Genomic DNA, 23,491 nt, shown 5'->3' on the forward strand with positions numbered 1-23,491 from the left:
TTTGTACTGCTGTCTGTGAGACTAAGGGCATGATTTACTAAAAGCTTCTTCCCATTCTATGTTTGAGGCAAAAGCTTAAAAAAACCAGATAATTTTTGTGGTCGTTCAGCCTTTTGTTCACATACTGGTAATCCACATCCAAGAGGGCAGAAGAAGAGAAGGTCCCATGGAGTTAGAGACAGGATGTACAAGCCACTCCCTGTCCTCCTCCCCGAATAGAAACCAGGCAACCACCTTCATCTGTTCCCCTGTATCCCTGGGGAAGACAGGGAAAAGTTAATCCCTTTATAGATATTTTTAAAATACATAAACACAATTCATTTGGATAATGTGTCCTGTGGGTTATTGAAATATGAGTATGAATGATGGGTCTGAGTGCTGGAGTGAGTACACATGTATGGTTTAGGACCTGGTAGTACATGTGAATAAGAATTAAATTTGAGAAGGATCCTCTCAATGATAGATATGTGTTTCATGTGTATGTTGAGGCACTTGCTGGGTAGGTAAAGCTTCTAAAAGGCAAGTACTATGGTACTTTCCTGAGGTTTTTCTCCAAATTAATTTGAGTGGAATGTGAGGAAAAGAAAATGAAATGTAGTTTTCCTCCTATAGGAAATCACAGAAACTATACAGGCAAGTGCTATGTCACCCGGACTTATTCCTGGTCTGAGGAGGAGAGAGTCATTTTGGAATAGAGTCCTCTGAGAGGTGAATAAAAACAACACATCTAGTGTATTTGTCTAATAACCACTGTAGTTGGGGGGGAGGGGAGGCCAAAGTGAAAATGCACAAAAATCCAATAGTTGTCTGCTATTCACCTAGTACAGGCCTAACCTGTCAGGAATGTGATTCTAGCCCAATATATTTAATCCTAAATCACTTAATAGTAATTATATACTCAAACATTTTACAGAGTGTGAACAATAACTTCAGATTGACTTGAATCTTCTAGATTCAACTGAGTCCTTTCTGGAAAATATTTCCTGTCTAGGTAGAATACACATTGTATCAGGGGCGTATCTGGACTCCGGCGGTAGGGGGGGCCAGAGCCAGAGGGAGGGGGCACATTTTAGCGCCCCCCCCCCGCCCCCCCCCGCCGCCGCCGAGCCCCCACCGCCACCAATAACTTAGTCTCTCCACCCCCTCCCGCCGCCAACCCTCCCCCGCTGCCGTTCTTACTTTTGCTGGCGGGGGACCCCAACCCCCGCCAGCCGAGGTCTGCTTCCACCTGCCGCTGCCTTCAAACTTCTTCTTCAGCCGGCGGGGGACCCCCAAACCCCCGCCAGCCGCCCCGCGCTGTTTAAAATTCATCTTCGGCCTCCGTGGCCGTGCTGCTGGGATAGGCGGCGCTGTTGAAATCCACTTCGGAGTCTGACGTCGTTGTACGTTGTACGTGCTGCGACGTTAGACTCCGAAGTGGATTTCAACAGCGCCTATCACAGCAGCACGGCCACGGAGGCCGAAGATGAATTTAAACAGCGCGGGGCGGCTGGCGGGGGTTTGGGGTCCCCCGCCGGCTGAAGAAGAAGTTTGAAGGCAGCGGCAGGTGGAAGCAGACCTCGGCTGGCGGGGGTTGGGGTCCCCCGCCAGCAAAAGTAAGAACGGCAGCGGGGGAGGTTGATGGCGGTAGGGGGGGCCAGGGCAAAATCTGCGGGGCCCAGGCCCCTGAGGCCCCACGCAGATACGCCCCTGCATTGTATAGATGATACCTCAGGTGCAGGGTTTATTGTTGCTGCTACACAAATGATTTTATTTGGCAAAAGAAATGGAAAAGCAACACGGTGTCCATTTTAGAGTCAGCATGAAGCCAAACTGTTAACTGCCTGGGAGTGCTTTGTGTGGAGTTAGAGAGTGATAATGAAAAGCAGAAGCAGTGGAACGCCTTTTTGCTCTGTGTCAACTCCATCCCTAACTCCTATCCCAATTTGCACTTAGTCATTCTTACATACATTATTAATGTAAATCATATAGGGGGTAATTTTATAAAGAATATCTTTAGGCACAAAGAACGCACATAAATGAACAGAATACTGACATTTACCTCATGTGCACATGCACGTGTGTAACTGCTGATATTCCGGCTCCATGCTATTCTATAAAATGGTGCCTAAATGTGATTGGGCATAATTTAAAGGTGGGAGGAGTCTGGGCAGAGCATACGCCAGACACATGCTCACAGAACGTATAGAATACTATAATTTGCAGGGGTTTGTAAGCAATCTAGCTGCAAGCATTGATACCAGCTCCATGACTAGTGTATGTGGTTGTGTTATACACCTACTTTCCTTTATAGAATAAGCTCCAAATAGATGTCCTTTTATAAAATTGCTCTGATAAGAGTACAATTATTCTTTCAACTGGGACATTCCCAAATCAGCTACTCTCCCCCAAGAGTGGGTAAAGAGCAGAAGCAGAATGTTTGATTCTCAACCCAGTCTTAGAACACACCTAGCTAGTCAGGTTTTCAAGATATTCATAATGAATATGCATGAGATAGATGTGCATGCTAGAGAATGAGACGGGGACAGAGTTTGTCCCCATTCCCGCTCTGTCCCCGTGGGTTCCTTCTCCATCCCCACAGGTTCTGTGTCCATCCCCGCAGGCCCAGTCTCCATCCCTGCCCCGTCCCCCTGGGTTCTGTCCTCATCTGTAGAAGACTCGAACACTTATGATTTTATATTTAAATCTTCTTTTTATTAAAGTATAAAAAGGAACAATATGCTGTGTATAAATTACAAATAGAAAACCAATAATAAGAGCAGCTATAATAACTCTTCTTCCCACCACCACTCTCCACCCTTCCAACACCAACAATAGCTGATTTCTACTACCCCGAGAAATCCTAATCCACCCTGTTAAAATGTCCATGGTTACAAAATACAACCTGTTCTGTATGAAGTACTGTTATGATTTTTAATCTGTGGATGAATAAGAAGTCATTAACAATCTCAGGATTCAATCTAGCTCTTCTGTCTAACACAGTCCTTCCTGCAATAGAAGACGTCTTCTTAGAAGATGTGCTGGTAGCAGGATGTACAGGATCCCTCATGCAAATTTTGCTAGTTGTGGCCAGCAGGTTTGCTTGTTTTTCCAAAAAATCAAAATATTGTTGTAGTCATCACTCAAACATAAATAACAGTCCAGTTCATTAACAGGCTTCAAAGTAGAAAATGACATGGGAACAAACTTTGCCCCTTTCTGCTTAGGCCCTGTCCCCATCCCTATCCCTGTGGTTACCACGGGTCCCCATCTCATTCTCTAGTGCATGCACATTTTTTTCATGTATTCATTGTGGATATGCTAAAAACCTGACTGACAGGTGTTTCTTGCAGACTAGGTTGAGAACTTTTGCCCTTTACAATTCAACATAAACACATCCTGGTGTCACCTCAGAAACAACACAAACTCCCTCCACTGCCAGACATTTTCAGAAGTAACAAAACCTGGAAGAAGCGGAAAATAAGTAAATATCTGTTCAGTGATCCCTTGAATTTTCTTTTCTCTGAGTCTGAGAGCCTTTTTGGTTTTTGGGCTCCTCTTATTCCAACCGCATTCCTCTCCCATACCTGCAGTCCTTTGTTGGCTCCTGCTCTTTATTCAGATTTGTGTCTTGTTAACACCTCCTTCACTTTTCAGCTCTGTCTGAACACTTTTTCTGCCACTTCCTCAACTCCTCTCTCCTGTCACGATGGGTACCAATTGGGTATCCAAGTCTTTTTTCTCTCTCTCTCTCTTAACCTTCTTAGTAAATGGGTCTCTCAAGCTGAGAGAGCCTGAAATATTTGTATTCTTTCCCTCTCTTCATTTGGCAGGAAGGGGAAGACTGAAATCTCTTTCCACATTAAAACTCTAACTAAGGGAAACTGTTCTTTTGCCACCAGTTATGACTCTTAAACTTCTAGTTCACCTTAAACATAAAAAGATAAGATGTTATTCTGGGTCAAAGCAAAAGTACATTGAACTCAGCAGTCTGTCTCTGACAGTGGCCAGTGGATCCCAAAGAATAGATCTAAGTAGTGGTTTTTCCCATGTCTAATTGGCTAATAATGGTTTATAGACTTGTCTTCCAGGTATTTGTCTAAATCCTTTTTAAACCCATGCATGCTGACTGCCTTGACCACATCTTCTGGCAACAAATTCTATAGCTTCATTTTGACTAGCGTGAAATATACTTCCTTTTTTAAATCCATGAAAGCCCTGAACTGCTCGGGAGCAATGAAAACATATTTTATCTCCAAATATTTTACAATACATTTGCAAGGGTAAACTAACAACAAAGATGCTCTTATGTTATTACTTCTTGTCTCAGGGCTGTGAAAGGTTTTCTTCCTGTTTAGTTACATAAGGGTATATCCATATTCTCTTACCATAAAAAAGACTGAGAATTTCTAAAATATAATCTCAGCACAGCATTTACATCCTGTGGCATGTAAGCAAGAGGCCCTGAAAATCAATACTACCTTACCCTCAAATGATAAAGAACCCCCTCATCTACATCGAATATCATTTTCTATAGAGATTCCTGTCCCTTGGGTTTATACATATGCCCAGAGAGGGACTATACTATATACATTATTCCTACTTTTACTTGGGTCCTCCAGAGCGTAGCCTGATTCATTATGGAGAACTAGTGCAGTATTGCACCTGTTCTTTGGATGAATGGAAAATTTCAGTTTCCACTGATATCTATTTACAGTAACTCATAAAGTACTAATATCTCATGCATGTAAAGCTTGTTTGGGAATGACCTACTGTACCTGATTTGGAAAGGGTGAAGAAAGAGAAAATTATAAAATAGCGAACATCTAGAAGTGCACCATATCTGAGCTGATCTAAGCCTTGGAGTGATTTCATCTAATTCATTTCCTTAACCAGCATCTGTGCTCTAAGATACCTCCCCTTCATCTGAATGTAAAGGCTCTATACACAGTTTGGCCATGTGTGTGACAGCTGGTTCTATGTTGGTAGCTGCTTGTAAACTGAGCTAGCAAGAATCTGAAAGTGGGCAGAGGGTGGGGTACATTGGGAACTGCTTCAATCAAATGAAAATATTTATATCATTTTGGTTGGTGCTGTTCCTGGTACAACCACAAGTGGAAATAAGGCATCGCAGCCTAATTAAAACTTGAAGTCAAAATCTCTTTAATGAAAAGAAGCTAGGGATTAGACCTTTAATTTAGAAATCAGCAGAAGGCATTTTAACACGCATTTTTGCGGTATAATAAACATTCACGTGATGCAGCTGTTTGAACTCAACATCAGCTTGTTTTTGAAGTTCTCTTTTTAAGCATTGTGTGGGCTGTCACACAGTAGGGAAGACTATTTTCAAACAGTTCAGTTTATTAATGCTGCTGTTGGTATTCAGGATAGAACATGGAAACAAATAGTTATCTTCTCTGAGGACAACTTGGATAATAAATCCTAGCTCATGTGGTACATCATCCAGTGGAGCCCAGCATGGTAGAAAATAGAAGAAAGCTGTCTACATTTTAGAGATTTCTAGCATGTATGTACTGAACTTAATGAGCTGGTGGTCTTGTGCAGATCCATCTCTGGTCCTAATTTTCCATGAGCCCTTCCGACATCTGGAGGGTAACTCTATAAGGGGATGCCTAAATGGAGGCACTAGGAAAGCACCTATTTGAAGCCTATTCTATGAAAAAAAAAAAAAGAAGGCACCTAGATTGTGATAAAATGTTCATTGATTAAATGATCAACATGTGTAAACATATGTGCCACCCATGCTCTGCGTGAACTCTGTCCATGTGAAAGGCCTACCTGCAAAGTATGTCATTGCATCTTGGCATGTTCTTACAGAATACTCCATAACTAGAAAATAGTTACTTATGCACGTATCCGCCCATATATGCACATATATGACTAGAATACCAACATTTACACACATTCTTGCCACCTAAAAGTAGGCAGTTCCTTTAAAGGGTTATTCCCTTAAAAATCAGTATTCAGTCCAAGTGATCAGCTCCAATTAAAGTAGTAGTCAGCAGTTTAGTGGAAACATAGTGTGGCAGGCTACACAGGGTATCTAGGAGGTTGAATTTTCAGACGACAGCCATGCAGTGTTAGAGAGTGAAATCAATCCAGCACTCATAGAGGAGGGTCAATATTCAAAGTGATTTTTAACCAGGCAGGAGAGTCTCCTGCCAGGCTTAAACTGTGCTCAGTGAGCCATCTGCAACTGGATAGTGCCATTGAATATTGATGGAGACCACTGCAGCTCTGTCTGAGCAGAGCTAAGGTGGTCCAGGGCAAAGACAAGTCGGAGCTGGGAAATAGGCAGGTACAGGCAATTTTTAGTGCTGGTGCCCACATATCTAACCAGGTAAGTCAGACAGCGCAAAAGGCTCTCCTAATTTTGCCAAGTTAGGTAGGACCCAGAATATCGACCATACAGTGGGGGAAATAAGTATTTGATCCCTTGCTGATTTTGTAAGTTTGCCCACTGACAAAGACATGAGCAGCCCATAATTGAAGGGTAGGTTATTGGTAACAGTGAGAGATAGCACATCACAAATTAAATCCGGAAAATCACATTGTGGAAAGTATATGAATTTATTTGCATTCTGCAGAGGGAAATAAGTATTTAATCCCTCTGGCAAACAAGACCTAATACTTGGTGGCAAAACCCTTGTTGGCAAGCACAGCGGTCAGACGTCTTCTGTAGTTGATGATGAGGTTTGCACACATGTCAGGAGGAATTTTGGTCCACTCCTCTTTGCAGATCATCTCTAAATCATTAAGAGTTCTGGGCTGTCGCTTGGCAACTCGCAGCTTCAGCTCCCTCCATAAGTTTTCAATGGGATTAAGGTCTGGTGACTGGCTAGGCCACTCCATGACCCTAATGTGCTTCTTCCTGAGCCACTCCTTTGTTGCCTTGGCTGTATGTTTTGGGTCATTGTCGTGCTGGAAGACCCAGCCACGACCCATTTTTAAGGCCCTGGCGGAGGGAAGGAGGTTGTCACTCAGAATTGTACGGTACATGGCCCCATCCATTCTCCCATTGATGCGGTGAAGTAGTCCTGTGCCCTTAGCAGAGAAACACCCCCAAAACATAACATTTCCACCTCCATGCTTGACAGTGGGGACGGTGTTCTTTGGGTCATAGGCAGCATTTCTCTTCCTCCAAACACGGCGAGTTGAGTTCATGCCAAAGAGCTCAATTTTTGTCTCATCTGACCACAGCACCTTCTCCCAATCACTCTCAGCATCATCCAGGTGTTCACTGGCAAACTTCAGACGGGCCGTCACATGTGCCTTCCGGAACAGGGGGACCTTGCGGGCACTGCAGGATTGCAATCCGTTATGTCGTAATGTGTTACCAATGGTTTTCGTGGTGACAGTGGTCCCAGCTGCCTTGAGATCATTGACAAGTTCCCCCCTTGTAGTTGTAGGCTGATTTCTAACCTTCCTCATGATCAAGGATACCCCACGAGGTGAGATTTTGCGTGGAGCCCCAGATCTTTGTCGATTGACAGTCATTTTGTACTTCTTCCATTTTCTTACTATGGCACCAACAGTTGTCTCCTTCTCGCCCAGCGTCTTACTGATGGTTTTGTAGCCCATTCCAGCCTTGTGCAGGTGTATGATCTTGTCCCTGACATCCTTAGACAGCTCCTTGCTCTTGGCCATTTTGTAGAGGTTAGAGTCTGACTGATTCACTGAGTCTGTGGACAGGTGTCTTTCATACAGGTGACCATTGCCGACAGCTGTCTGTCATGCAGGTAACGAGTTGATTTGGAGCATCTACCTGGTCTGTAGGGGCCAGATCTCTTACTGGTTGGTGGGGGATCAAATACTTATTTCCCTCTGCAGAATGCAAATAAATTCATATACTTTCCACAATGTGATTTTCCGGATTTAATTTGTGATGTGCTATCTCTCACTGTTACCAATAACCTACCCTTCAATTATGGGCTGCTCATGTCTTTGTCAGTGGGCAAACTTACAAAATCAGCAAGGGATCAAATACTTATTTCCCCCACTGTACCTTCTGGGTGACCACACCGACCAGGATATTCAATGCCAGAGCTCCCAAAATAAATATAAATCCACTTGCATAAATTCAGTATTGAAAATACTGGATCAGTTCATATGAATTTGAGAGTGATTTTGTGATGAGCAGATTGCTGCTGTTAAAGTTGAGCTGGTCACAAGTACCCTGAAGCAGCATTTTATGCGAAACGCTGGCCATTGTCAGGGGGACCTTTCAATAATGCTCTCAGAAGTTTTGAAAGCTTATCAGATAAGTGGTTTTACCTTTTTGAATTTGCATGTATTTATTTTAAAAAGGAGTTAAACAATAGAACAAGCATTGAAAGGGAGGTTTTTATGCCTATAAGGTAAACCACATTAGTCTGTGAGGACATTTGAGTCCCGGATTGAGTTCTGAGGCTTTTCCTCCCTTTCTTGTTGGTTTTTTTTTTTTTGTCAGTGAGTTATGTGAAATTATGTTTGTGCCCAAAGAGCCTGAATTTGAAGGAAAGTAGGACAATTGATATGAACTGATCCAGTATTTTCAACATAGAATTGATGCAAATGGATTTATATTTATTTTTGGGAGATTTGATTGGAATCCACAGTTTCTTTTTGAGTTTTGATTTATTCAATGTCAGAGCCCAGACATGGCCTGGCATTGAATATCTGGGCTTAAGTCAACCCATGGCTGTCAGTGGCTTTAACACTGAATATTGCCGCCTCAGAGTTTACAATAGTTTAATACAGGTAAGTAAAAACAAGAGACTTACTGCATGAAGATCGTCAAAACCAGTTTGTGGCAGAGTCTGAATTAATTGTCCCAGTTCAGCAGCCTCTAACACAGGTGTTCTTAACCAGTGGTGCCTGCACCCCCAAGGAGTGCATGAAGAGGTCAAATGGGATGCAGACAAGAAATTTGAGGCAATTGATTGAAACTTTCTAATCGGAGTGAAGACGATTAGTAGGACAGTTTTCAAAGGAATTAGCCCAGAAGAGAAACAATCTGAATGCATGTTGCACTGTCAAAAACTGAACCATAGTTTCTACTTCTGTAACACCAATTGTCTATTCTCTTCTCTTTTCCATTATCCGAGGTGGGAAAATGTGGGCTACAAATGCAATAAATAATAATAATAATAATACCATTGGTTGAGGGTAAACTGAACCATAGTTTCAATTGACTGTCAGTCAGGTCTGGCCCAGTTAAGAGCATATTGTTCAGTGAGGTTCCTTGGAACTGAGCATTGGAATCACATGACCGCACCTTGAGTATTGTGTTCAATTCTGGTCGCCGCATCTCAAGAAAGATATAGTGGAATTGGAAAAGGTGCAGCGAAGGGCGACTAAAATGATAGCGGGGATGAGACAACTTCCCTATGAAGAATGACTAAGGAGGCTAGGGCTTTTCAGCTTGGAGAAGAGACGGCTGAGGGGAGACATGATAGAGGTATATAAAATAATGAGTGGAGTGGAACAGGTGGATGTGAAGCGTCTTCACGCTTTCCAAAAATACTAGGACTAGGGGGCATGCGATGAAACTACAGTGTAGTAAATTTAAAACAAATCAGAGAAACTTTTTCTTCACCCAATGCGTAATTAAACTCTGGAATTCGTTGCCAGAGAACGTGGTGAAGGCGGTTAGCTTGGCAGAGTTTAAAAAGGGGTTAGATGGTTTCCTAAAGGACAAGTCCATAAACCACTACTAAATGGACTTGGGAAAAATCCACAATTCCGGGACTAACATGTTTAGAATGTTTGTACGTTTGGGAAGCTTGCCAGGTGCCCTTGGCCTGGATTGGCCGCTGTCGTGGACAGGATGCTGGGCTCGATGGACCCTTGGTCTTTTCCCAGTGTGGCATTACTTATGTACTTATGCACATTTGATGTGGTTTCTGTGGGTTGTATACTTCAAAGGTGGGTACATACCAGCATTCTTTGTTCTCCTTCAGAGGTAGGACTGGTTCTGCATGGCCATTAGCAAGCATATTCTTCATGAAGGTTATGAAGTGCTCTCTTGTCTCTGGCTTACTTTTCAAAGTTCTTTGCAGTGAGTCAAGCCATGAGAGAGCTTGATTTTTATTGTTAGGGAGTCAAGGTCTAGGTGTGTGGAATGGAAGAGGCACCACTCAGCTATTAAATTTGTCTTTAAAGAATTCTTTCCTCATAGTTCTCAGGAATTCTTTGTGTTCCATGGAGAAAGTGGACTTATCAACCTTTGTGCCCTGGAACACTGAGCATCCCAGATGTTCTCTTAAGTCTGATAAAGAGGCAGCCTGGTAGGGTACAAAATATGCCATATGAACATAAGCATTGCCATAATAGGCCAGACTGAAGGTCCATCAGGCTCAGCACCCTGTTTCCAACAGTGGCCAATCCAGGTCACAAGTACCTGGCAAGTTCCCAAAGAGTAAAACAGATTTTATGCAGCTTATCCTAGAAATAAGCAGTGGATTTTCCCAAGTCTATCTTAATAATAGCTTATGAACTTTTCTTTTAGGAACTTGTTCAAACCTATTTAAACCCTAAGCTAACTGCTTTTGCCACATTCCCTGGCAATGAATTCTAGAGTTTAATTACATGTTGAGTAAAGGAATATTTTCTCCAATTTGGTTTAAATTTACTACTCAGTTACTTCAATACATACCCCCTAATCCTTGTATTTTTGGAAAGCGTAAACAAGTGATTCACATCTACCCATTCCACTCCACTTAGTATTCTATAGACCTCTAACATATCTCCCCTCAACTGTATCTTCTTCAAGCTGAAGAGCTCTAGCCTCCCTTCATAGGGAAGTCATCCCACCCCCTTAAGGTTGGTAGGTTAGGGCTTGGTACCCCTACAGTTAAGAGCATCCTTCGTCTAGAGATGCTGAGAACATGGCTTAAATAAGGATATGAACCCATTCTCTAGGACTATCGCTATCCACACCCGCTCCAAAAGACATTACATGATGTGATATCTGCAAGCGAGCCTTCTCCGGAGTAGCCTCCACATTCTGGAATGCATTTCCTGAAAGGCTCTGCTTAACACAGGACTATCTGTACTTAAGCGGGTGAAAGCTTGGCTGTTCAAACAGGCCTTTAATGGAAGAAGTAATTAACTTGTTAATCTCACACACACAAGGAGTGACACGGGCTGCACAATACTGTAGCAGGACATGTTTATCCACTCCTACCCGATCTCATGTGCATACTTTGTTAAATTAATCACCTTACTTTCTAACTCCTCTTACTCTCTTACCTATCTATATGTTCCATCTTTGTTTATTCCCTACACTGTCAATTAAAATGTTCTATTACGTATTGTGTTAACATTGTAAGTAGTACACTATGCCATACTTTGTATTGTTATTTCAATATTTTTACTGCTGTAATTGTCTATTGCTCATGTTTGATTTATTCTTATTGTACATTACCTTGAGTGAATTACTTCAAAAAGATGGTAAATAAATCCTAATAAATAAATATGCATTGATACTCAACTGTTGTGCTCTATTGAGGCAGACATGACTCACTATCACCCATCTCAAGGTGAGTTGATGGGCGTAGAGAGTGCCACATGGGCTGATGCTTATCCGAAGAGCTCTAAGTAACTCTAGCACATCAGTCCTTAGTGGAGGAAAAATGTTGGCATCTGAATTCAAAGGTAGGGGTTGGTTAGCTATAGGTTTCAGGTGAATGTAGTGCTGAGTGACTTCTAATGTGAGAATTTCATCCCTGTTGTCTGGTATCTGGTTATATTTAATGAAAGTGGATAGATGCGACTTCACATTGCTGACCATTGCTTCTGTCACACATCCACTCCCTGCACTCTTTTCCTAACTGCATCAGCCAAGTTCACCGGGCAGTGGTCTGAATATCAGCAGGTGCTCAGCTAATGTCTAGGAGACCACCCTGACCTAGATATTCAATGCTGCTGCCCAGACATGGCCAAATGTTGAATATCCAGGCTTAATTCCAGCTTAAAAACTGCTGACCGTCATGGGCTGAATATTGGGCTGTAAAATTATTTCAAAGGAACTTTATATATTAGGGATGTGCACGGGGAAAACATTTTTAGATTTTTTTGGCCTATTTCCCCATTTTTAGGACTTTTTCCTCAGTTTGTTTCACACATTTTGTGTCAATAAAATATTTGTAACATGTTTTACATTTTTTTAACGCATGCAAATCAAATTTATACTCATTGGTTTGTATTAATGCATGGCAACAGAGTTAGGGTTTCTGGCGCTCCCCTGCAACTTGATTTAAATCACCACCCCTCCCCCAAATCTCCAGTGTATTATCTCTCCTTTCCTATTCCTACCCCCTGCTAGACCTGATGCTGTTGCAACTTTACCTCCATTCAGGCTGGAAGAAATTAACACGGCAAAGGGCCTTCCAGCCCAAAGCCATGCTCCAGAGATGCTACATCCTAACCCCCTCTGGCGGCTTCCTGTTGGAGGAGTTGGGATGCAGTAGGTTTTGCATGTGGGCCGGGTGTTACCACAGTATAGTGGTGGGGGGAGGGGGGTCTGTTCCTACCTGCACTCCTCCCACAAACATCTGTGATCCAGTGTCACACTTACCATGTTGTACTGACCCTGTTAATGCATGTCAAATTGATTTTAAGCTAACTAAATTTTTGAAATGTGCTAACATATGTCCCTATTGTATACACATAGAAGAATTCTAACACACTGAGCCATATTTATTATTGGTTTTCCTCTATCATTTTGCTTATTAAAAATTTTTTTTTGTTATATGGTGATGTGTGATAATGTGATCACTAAACTGGAAAGCCCAGTACATAATAGGGGCAATTCTATAAATGGGCATCACAATATAGGCACCCACTTTACCTAGGCTTTGAGTCTATTCTGTAACGGCAATTACACCCTTAATTTGTTATAGAATATTAGTGCATGTCGGCAGTTACACACCTACATTTAGGCAAGCTCACTTACACCATGTCAATAGCAGGTATAAATGTGTGCATCTAAATGCAGCACTTGTGTGTAATGTACAGTATTAAGTTACTCATACAAGTGGGAGAAACACCCATTGACCACCCATGCTCCCCCCCCCCCCCCCCCATGAACTTCCCCTTAAATATACACACTAAGGCAGTTGTATGCCAAATTATAGAATACCACTGAGTGCATGCCTACCACTTACTACTACTTATCATTTCTATAGCGCTACCGGACGTACGCAGCGCTTCACACTTGAACATGGAGAGACAGTCCCTGCTTGATAGAGCTTACAATCTAATTATGACAGACAGACAGACAGGACAAATAAGGGATAAGGGTTAGGACAGACAGGACATATCATGGATAGGGGACAGTTGAAGGCTTAGGTTTAGGAGTTAAAAGCAGCATCGAAGAGGTGGGTTTTTAGCTTAGATTTGAAGATGGCCAGAGATGAGGCTTGGCGTACCGGCTCAGGAAGTTTATTCCAGGCATACGGTGCAGCAAGATAGAAGGAACGGAGTCTGGAGTTAGCGGTGGAGGAGAAGGGTGCAGATAAGAGAGATTTGCCCAGTGAGCGGAGTTCCCGGCGAGGAGTGTAGGGAGAGATGAGAGTGGAGAGGTACTGAGGAGCTGCAGAGTGAATGCATTTGTAAGTCAGTAAGAGGAGTTTGAACTGAATGTGGAAACGGATAGGGAGCCAATGAAGTGACTTGAGGAGGGGGCTAATATGAGCATAACGACACTGGCGGAATATTAGTCGTGCAGCAGAATTTTGAACAGATGGAAGAGGAGAGAGATGGCTCAGTGGGAGACCTGTGAGAAGCAAGTTGCAGTAGTCTAAGCGGGAGGTGATAAGAGTGTGGATGAGGGTTCTGGTTGCTTACTCAGAAAGGAAAAGGCGAATTTTGGTGATGTTATAGAGGAAGAAACGACAAGTTTTAGCAGTCTGTTGAATATGTGCAGCGAAGGAGAGGGAGGAGTCGAAGATGACCCCAAGGTTACGTGCTGATGAGACGGGAAGGATGAGTGTATTATACACAGAAATAGAGAAAGGGGGGGGGGGGAGAAGAGAGGTCGGTTTAGGTGGAAAGATAAGAAGCTCAGTCTTGGTCATGTTTAGCTTCAGATGGCGGTGAAACATCCAGGCAGCAATGTCAGACAGGCATGCTGAAACTTTGGCCTGGATGCCTGCTGAGATTTCTGGTGTAGAGAGGTAGATCTGGGAGTCGTCGGCGTAAAGATGATACTGAAAACCATGGGATGAGATCAGAGTACCAAGTGAAGAAGTATAGATGGAGAAGAGTAGAGGTCCCAGGACAGATCCCTGAGGTACACCAACTGACAGCGGGATAGAAGAGGAGGACGATCCGCCAGAGTATACGCTAAAAGTACGTTTGGAGAGAGATGAAGAAAACCAAGAAAGAACAGAGCCTTGAAAACTAAGCGAGGATAGTGTATCGAGGAGTAAGCTGTGATCGACTGTGTCAAAAGCAGCAGATAGATCAAGGATGAGGATAGAGTAAAGCCCTTTGGATCTGGCCTGGAGCAGGTCATTGGAGACTTTGGTAAGCGCCGTTTCGGTTGAATGACGGGGGCGAAAGCCAGATTGAAGTGGATCAAGAATTGCTTTAGATGATAGGAAGTCGAGACAACGATGGTGAACAGCACGTTCAAGCATCTTGGATAGGAAAGGGAGGAGGGAGATGGGGCGATAGTTGGAGGGACAGGTAGGGTCCAATGAGGGTTTCTTTAGGAGTGGTTTTACTACGGCATGTTTGAAGGCATCGGGAACAGTCGCAGTGGAAAGTGAAAGATTGAGGATATGACAGATGAAGGGGATGACAGCAGGTGAGATAGTGTTGAGTAGATGAGTGGAAATAGGGTCAGAGGAGCAGGTGGTTAGTTTTGAGGAGGAGAGAAGGAATGTAGTTTCGTCTTCAGTGATTTCAGGAAAGGAAGAAAAGGAGGTGGGGGTTGGGGGGGTTGAGAGAATGGACTAAGGGAGGGAGAGGTGGAGGTGAACTGGTTGAGAATTCAAGTTTAATCTTGTGGACCTTATCGTGAAAGTACTCAGCTAGAGTCTTGGGAGAAAGTGAGGGGGAGTTGGAGGAGAAGGCACTTTGAGGAAAGAGTTGAGAGTGGCGAAGAGGTGTCGAGGGTTTGAGCCAAGAGAGTTTGTCAACTGGATGTAATAGTCCTGTTTGGAGAGGAAAAGAGCAGACTGGAAGGAGGTCAGCAAGAATTTGAAATCTATGAAGTCAGCATGGGCATGAGATTTTAGCCAGAGGCGTTCGGCAGAGCAGGCGCAGGAATGTAAGTAGCGGATTGTAGCAGTCAGCCAAGGCTGGGGTTTGGTACGTTTTACAGGACGAGGCATGGGAGGAGCGAGGGTGTCCCACTTACACACATAACTGTTACAGTTAAACACATAAGTGCTAGTATTCTGTAACTTCCAATTGGTGCCTCTCTGTCATTCCTCCCTGTATCCCTCGTGCCACCTTTATGCCTCTTTCACTTTTGGCCTTTCCTACTCCTCTTACTTATACTTCCCTCTCCCTTTCTTCTCCATAAAGGGCCAGTATTGGACATGTTAGGACCCAAAACACACATTATGGAGTGAGCCCCTGAGCTTAATGCCTCATCCCAGGTTATCTTCTTCCTCCTTTATATTCACACCCAGTTTAGGTCCTCTCTTTACTGTGTTTACTATCCCCCCTTCTCCCAAATCCCCAGTCTGTGCTCCCTCCCCTTGAGCCTTCCTATCAATATCCAGGCCTTAAGCGTCCCTCTTCCCTAGTCTAAAGTTCTTGGGCCCTCCTTCCCAGAGCACCAGTTAATGGACTTCCCTCAACCCCTGATCCTTCTTCTCCATTCCAATCTGCAGTTGTTTATACCTGTAATCTGTGTGTCAGTCAGCTTCATCCTCCCGTTCTGTTCATGGTAATTTGTCTCCAAGTCTTCTATCAACTGTCTTGTGGCATCAGTGCAGCTCACCGCTTCCAGACAGTCTTCTCATGGTATGAATCATGCAGCAATTTCTACAATTCCATGGAGCCCCATGTGGTCTATACCACAGAAACAGTCCTGTACTGTGGCTGCACAGCTGGGAGACTGTCAGTGACAAGCAGAAGCAGTTGTATCGAACTTCTGCAACAAACCAACCATCAAGTCAAAAGGAACTTTATTCAGGTTTGCTGCAGGGCTGCCCCATCCCTCTCCTTTTCATTTTTCACTTCCCCATGCTCTGTGTCCTCTATTTCTACAGCTTTCCCACTATTTCCCAGGAGTTTCCCTTGAGTGCCACAGCAGATATACACTTCCAGCTGGGGACCAAAGCCTCAAGAGTGGTATTTTCGTTGCCAGGGTCATAGGACCACCTCCTTCATTGCCAGGGCCATAGGACCACCTCCTTCATCACTAGGTTATTGGACTGAAACTGTTTTAATGGTATTCATGGTGGGTTATATGTGTTGCCCCGCAGTTTGAGAACCTCTGATGTAAAGCAAATACATATGGAACAGAGTTATTGTTTCAGAATGCTAAAATATGTGTGTTATTTTGTAGGGAAGGAAATCTGGCCACCAAGCAGGTCATATTCCTTCAGAGACCTGTAATAATTAATTCAGCTTCTCAGACACCGGAGGTAAGTGAAAATGATACCATAGAAAGAATTACTGTGAGGTGAACTGGAATGATTGTCTATTTCCTTACTCAAGAGTGATCTTGAATATTATGTAAAAAAGTGCATAAATAAAAAAAAAATACATAAAAAGAGGAAAAAACAACAAGGAGAATGAATTAGAATTAGGTATATCTTGGTATTTATCCCCCAAATTTTATAAATGGCACCTAAAGTTCAGTGTGCAAATACGTGCCCAGTTATAGAATATGGTCAGTTAAGTGCATTACGTAATTAGCTAATTGGCACTTGGAGATAAGCACCAATAATAGACTTTAACAAGCACTAATTAACAGTTGCATTCATAACTGACATGCCCTTATTCTGTAAACTGATTGCCTAACTTTTCTCTCACACAATTCCATGGGCATTCCCAGGATTTAGGTGTTTTCCATTTCTGTGCCTGACAGTAGTTAGGCATCAGCATTTACACCAGCCTTTGGCAGGCATACATGTTTGCTCCTAAAGTTAGGCTAGTATTCTAGAAAGTTCTATGCGGAACTGCCTTTATAGAACTCCCGCTTAGCGCACATCATCCTGGCACCTAATTTGGGTACCATTTATTTAATCTTATCCCTATGGGATCCATATTAGAAATGATTTAACTGAGTGGGAGAGGCTCTTACCTGGTTAAATCACGTTGACCAGTGCTAGAGCTGGTTATCTGCTCTAAACACACTAACTCTGGTTAGTGCCAGGGTTGTCTAGGCGATGGAGTCAGAGCAAACCTGGAAGCTATCCAGGCACCATCAGTATTCAGTACCAGTGCCTGGATAACTATTTGGGCAAGTAGAAACATAGAAATATCTGTCCTAACGTGCCCAGATTGTGGCACTGAATATCAGCCAGCACCTGGAAACTTCCAGCAGGCCAGGCAAGACGCAGACATTCAAGGCCAGTGTTTGGATTCAGCCCAGCATTGGATACCTGTGTCCAATTTAGGCTGTGGGGGTCAGTGCCTTAAGAATTGGCGACTGCCACCAGCTGAATATCGGGCCCTAAGGTATTAACATTACATGAGCTGAGCATATAGGTTACAATTAAAAACACTGACCCTTCCACAGAGCCTCTATATGCCATTCCATGTTACAGTAGTAAAAATGACCTTTTCTTGTTAATGGTGCACTGCACCTCCTCACATAAACTCTTAGAATATGTCATTTCATTTAGTAATATTTACTTCAAACCCAAACGTATATGTGTCCTTGAGATTAAGAACAATACTAATCACCTCTTGCTCAGGTATTTATACCCTTCCTGTCTGGCATTATTATGCAAAAAAAATTAAGAACAGAACTATTACTGCAGGCTTCCTTTTAAATCTTTGCTCCCCTAAACACTTGCCCTACTCTGTGAAATACAGTGACAAGAAACAGATAGGGAGAAACTACTGGTTGAGCCAGAAGTTTCTGGACAGTAGAACTGGATTCCGGAATCTGAGTAAAGGCTTGTTTGTGCTCACTGCTATCTCTCAGCCCAAGCTGGATGTAAATGGAAAGTACTCTATTTCTGAATAAATACATCCTGTCTAGGAGTGTTTTCTTTGTGCAGCCAGGAAATCACAGTGCACTGAGATCATTTCAACATGAAATGCATAGGTTGTTCAGTCAGGAAATTAAGGCCATTATTTTAGAAACATACCCACATGGAAATTGCAGTATTTACATCTGTATATTGAATATGCTTGAAAATGCCAATTTCAGAAAGCCATTTACACAGGGAAATCTACACTGTACAGAGAATTCAAGGGGGTGTGATTTGCACATGGTTTGGTCATGGCTTGGATGAGACTAAAATCTATATGTGTATTACCCATTTTACAAAGGAAATGGATTTTACACCAGGTCAAAGGCATGTATATCTGTAAGTGTTACAGAAGTGCTCACTCAGGACTATACACAAGGGATTAAGGGAGTCATTCTCCTTAATCCCATGTCCATCTCCAAAATGAAGGCAAGTTAAAGATATAGCCTCTGTTTTTTGGTAGGTACCCTGCTAGCACAGATATTTCATTTAATTTGGGAGGGCTGGCCAGGGCCGCTGAGAGGGGGGGCAGGGGGGGACAAAATTCCCCGGGCCCAGGCTTCCAAGAGGGGTCCAGCGCCGCAGTCCCCTCCACTTGCCCCCCTCTATCCACCACCGGGCTGGGCCCCCCTGAATTCAAATCATAGTGCCTCACCTCGACCTCGCTCTGTGTGAAAGAAGCGCAGCAGCAGGCAGTCTGCAGATCACCTCCCTTCGGGTCTTCCCTCCCTGTGTCCCGTAACTTGCGTGAGGGCGGGACACAGGGAGGGAAGGCCCGAAGGGAGGCGATCTGCAGACTGCCGCTGCTGTGCTTCTTTCACACGAAACAAGGTTGAAGTTGAGGTGAGGCGCTATGATTTGAATTCAGGGGGGCCCGGCCCGGTGGTGGACAGAGGGGGGCGGCGATGGGGGCGGGGCCCTGGGCATGGCCTTGCCTCGGGCCCAGCCCAGTCTCTCGGCGGCCCTGGGTTTGGGCTCCAGAAGGGGAGGCGGAAATCAAATTTGGATTTGCATTAGTTGAGGAGGGGGCAGGCATGAAATTTTTTTGCCCGCTCACTTTGGTCTCTGATCTGCCCTAAATCGGCTGTCTGGCTACACTACTGCTGCCAGTTCCGCGTTGTTAAGTTTTTCAGTGTGTATCTTTGCAAAATGGCTGCTCCTACTGTACATGCCAAGAAATACACATGTATTCATTACAGGCCAACCAAATTTCGGTTTTCGTTTTAGTTATGGTACCGAAATCGGCCCTTAATCCCTTTTTCTGCCCACAGAAGCAATCACCAGTTACTCCTGTCCATTCCATCTCTGCTCTGAAAATGGCTGCCACAATTGGGGCATTGCTCCTGCTCTGACTACACCACTAGACTGCCAGGGAATGTACAGTAGTCTGGGAACTGTGTGGGGGGGGGGGGGGCTACTTTTGTATTCCTCTTTTATACTGTGATTGTAAGTAAAGCAGTTATGATCTTACTCAATAGTTTATATGGTAGAGTGCTTCAAATAAATGCTTTTGATACAAACTGTTAGCACAAATTCACGTCTGTTAATATGGGATGATAAGCTCCTTAGGAATTAGCATCTCTGTGGAGTTATGATGTCATCTGTCACTCCAAGGGTGGCACGAAATCAGCCACTGTAAAAGCACTGTGGCTTCTAGTTTCAGTTTTCATTAGTTGTGGAGGCTATTTTGCTTGGAGGTAAAATATATTTCATTATTTAAATTATTATATTCTGGCTCAAATACTGTGAGTTTAGCAGAGGGGTGCAGACTGCGGGCTCTGACAGTTCCAAGCACTGGTTCACATTCACACAAACACAGTTTCAGCCAAAACAAGGTGATGAGTTTCAGCTGCAGTTTGTTTCGACCAAAAGCTTTCAGACAGTTTTGGTTTCTGCCAAAACTGAAAAAAAAAAAAAGTTTGTCAGCCTCTAGTACTCACACAGGTATTTTAGAAAAGGCTTTGTGTTGGCAGATCCTATTTTAGCATTCCATCAGAATTGATTTTGACACAGAGCCGTGGGTTACTATGCATTGTGCTGTTTTTAGCTGCAAGACATTGTTTGCAGTTCAGTTATCTCTACAATAGTTGGAATGATATACACTTGTTTCCTGAAATAACAAGACCTCTGATGCAGGCACCGTTGCTGAAACATGGCCATGTCGGGTCAGTTGTTATTCCATAAAGGTCTTTGATTTACACCTGTGGCTCAGGTCTCTGTTTCCTTTGGCCACCTCCGCACTTTGATTCATTGCATCGCTTCTGGGGAGATTTTCTTCTCTTTTGTTTTGCTGAATAAAGATGGAAGCACACATAGATAACAGAACTAAAAGCTACAGTAATTGACAGAGGTGAAAAGGATTATTTATTCATGTTTACCTATCTGAAATTTAAAAAGACCAGGAAAGCAGTTGATTCTAACTTGGGTTAAATATGTGAAGCCCCGTTTTAGAAAAAAAACATGGAGATCAGAATGGAGACATGAAATGTGCTCAATTCTCATTAAAATGATCATAATGGGACATAATTACCCCACAACCTTTTAACAGAATCATGCAAGATAAAACTGCCATGCCAAAAAGGATACAAGCATGAGTAAACACACGGATTAGCACTGCAATTAACGTTAGCTTCTTTTGGGAAGCAGATCACTGGAAATTTGGAAAGGAAATGGTTACAGTTAACTAACACATGCGGCAATTCTGTAAGCTAGGTGATAACATTTTTATGAGCGTTACACCTGTAAATGTTTAGAATACTGGCATATATGCCTATGGGCCAAATTCTATAAACAGCACCTTAAAAAGTGGCACTGAAAAACCATGCAGTTAGCGTGATTCTGTAAAATACGCCTAAAGTTAGGTGTATAGAATATGCTGACGCGCCATTCTTGTGACTAAAATTTAGACACACCCATTTAAGCCACCTAAAAGCAGGCCTAAATACCTGTGCCTAACTTATATGCAGATCCGGGTGTATTCTATAATAGTGCACATAGTTTATTGAAATGTCCACAACCCCCCCCCCCCCCCTTTCAATTGTAGCGTAGAAAGTTGTGTGGGTACATTCTGATTAAAGCCAATTAGTGCTACTAATTGGTTAAGTACCAATTATTGCTGATTGGCTTGTTAAGTGCGTGCAATTTGACCATGCGGCCAAATTAGTACACAAGTTAAAGCGCCATATATAGAATTTGGGTTTTGGGGGTATGTGCTTACTTACATGGGTATATGCCAGCATGGTGCCAAAGCACTATTCTGTAAAGACCCGTTTAACTTACATAACGTGTATTTGCAGGGGGCGTACGCATGTATGGGAGACAAGGGCTCCCAATTAAATGCATAACTTACAGAATACTTTAAATTACACACAACCTTGCCGCTCTTGCGCTCACACCAGCTCTATAGCTGGTGTAAGGGTGGACACCTAAATGTTAGGCATGTCTATACCAGGCTACACTAGAATTCTATTACAGAACCTAGGTGCCAAGGTTCTATAATAGAATAGACTCCTACTGCCTGCCCTCGGGGTCCCTAATGGGAGGAGCCCAGTTACTTAGATTGTGAGCCCACTAGGGTCAGAAAAAGTACCTGCAAATATATATGTAAACTGCTTTGGTTGTACCCACAGAAAGGCAGTATATCAAATCCATGACCCCAATAGAATTGTTCTCATATGTCTTAACTTGAACACAGCTTTACTTTTTTGGAGATACTTTTCCGTTTAAGAAATGTGTGATGACTTAAGGCTAATGCTTTTGTGCCTTTTCTTTTAGAGCAGGGGCAGATTGGGGCATGCCCCAGTGGACTGAGTACTGCCAGGAGACAGGATTGGGAAGTACCTGCGGCATGCAATTGAAGGCTGTGCTGCCAACACCAAAGAGGAAGTTAAAAAAATAAGGGCAGGGCCTCAGAGGGCTGTGAAGATCAAGGCTTTGCTGTATTTCCACCCCTTTTTTTGGCACAAACTTCCTGTTATTAATATAGGAGGTCCATACAAAAAGAAGGGGTGGGAACATGACAGGGCCTTGAGCCTTGTTGTGGCTTGGAGGCCCCATGCTTAATTTGTGTTGCTGCTGCAGGCTAGGCTGCAGAGATCCTTCTGGCTAATACAGAGGGAATAGATTAGCAAGAGAAAAATCCCCCACACCAATATTTTGTTACAATCCACACTTGTTGTAGAGCACTGTTGCTCAATCTATTCCTAGAATACCCTTTAGCTAGTCTGGCTGTCCACAATAAATATAGCTTCATACACTGCCTCCATATCATACTCATTGTGGGTATTCTGAAAACCGGACAAGCTAGGGAATATTCCAGGGCCAGTTGGAGAAACACTGTTTTACAGAACAGCACTTAGCACCACTGTGAGTGTAGTAATATGACCAGAATTATTTTTCATTTATTTTCCCTTCCATCACTTTAAGATGTGTGTGTGCTTATTTTTATTGTGGTATTCATACGCTTTAATTCAATTCCGCAGAAGAGATCTGCAAGACACATAGGAAGTGAGGAAAGGAACAGGGCATCTAGCAGAAGCATCGGTCTGCATACCACCACACCTAGAACACCTGAACGTGTTCATCCTTCATCTGATGAATTCCGTCTTTCTCCCTCCAAACAATGCTGGGCCAAAGAAGGACCCTTGCAGTATGGAAACTTTTCAGGCTTCAGCAGCAGCGACAGCATGCTGAAAGACCTAGATGATGGACAATTTGAACAGGAAGATGGAGTGACTCAGGTCACTTGCATGTGACCAAGCAAGTAGTTGAACTGGTGAGGTTCTTTCCCAGTCCTCCTACCCCTCAGGATTTGTGGCATATTTTCATTCTTGTAACTCAACATTTTCTTTACATCCATTTGGTATATATATGGATGTAAAGTTCTCATGTACAATTTTAACCACCTACTACACACAGGGTTGACAATACGGAAGATACTCACACAGCATGTATATTTTGGTAGGTTAAGACCAGAGAGAGACAACCCAAATCCTTGGGACACACCAAGCCAGTCAGGCTTTCAGGATGCACACAATGAATATATATGAGAGATTTGCATACACTGAAGGCAACGCATTCCAATTTATCTCATGCCTATTCATTGTGGATATCTTAAAAACCAGTCTGGCATGGTGTGTCCTGAGGACTGGGTTGAGAACCCCTGGTTCAGACTGTTGAAAGCCCAGTGCTTTGCACATAGCTTTTACCATAATCTGGTTCGGCCGCAGTCAGCGGTGACTATAGTTTTAACAATGTACCAACTGTAGTACCTGGGTAAGGTATTACATCAATAACAAAATAAAAGTGTAAAACAGCCAACCAGCTGAAGTGTGCTCTTATAT

General features: G+C 43.2%; 1 protein-coding gene across 3 annotated transcripts in view; it reads left to right on the plus strand.

Annotated features, from left to right (window-relative positions):
• Positions 1-23,212, plus strand: part of RFTN2 (raftlin family member 2) — a 108,108-nt gene extending 84,896 nt beyond the window's left edge. For all 3 annotated transcript variants that reach the window (XM_030209612.1, XM_030209614.1, XM_030209613.1), the window contains 2 exons: positions 16,511-16,589; positions 22,631-23,212. In XM_030209612.1, the coding sequence (XP_030065472.1) occupies positions 16,511-16,589; positions 22,631-22,903 (352 nt within the window). In that variant the 3' untranslated portion in view covers positions 22,904-23,212. The remainder of the gene's footprint in view (positions 1-16,510; positions 16,590-22,630) is intronic.
• Positions 23,213-23,491: the final 279 nt, after the last annotated feature.

The sequence above is a fragment of the Microcaecilia unicolor genome, chromosome 7 (assembly GCF_901765095.1).
Source record: "Microcaecilia unicolor chromosome 7, aMicUni1.1, whole genome shotgun sequence".
Taxonomy (NCBI): Eukaryota; Metazoa; Chordata; class Amphibia; order Gymnophiona; family Siphonopidae; genus Microcaecilia; species Microcaecilia unicolor.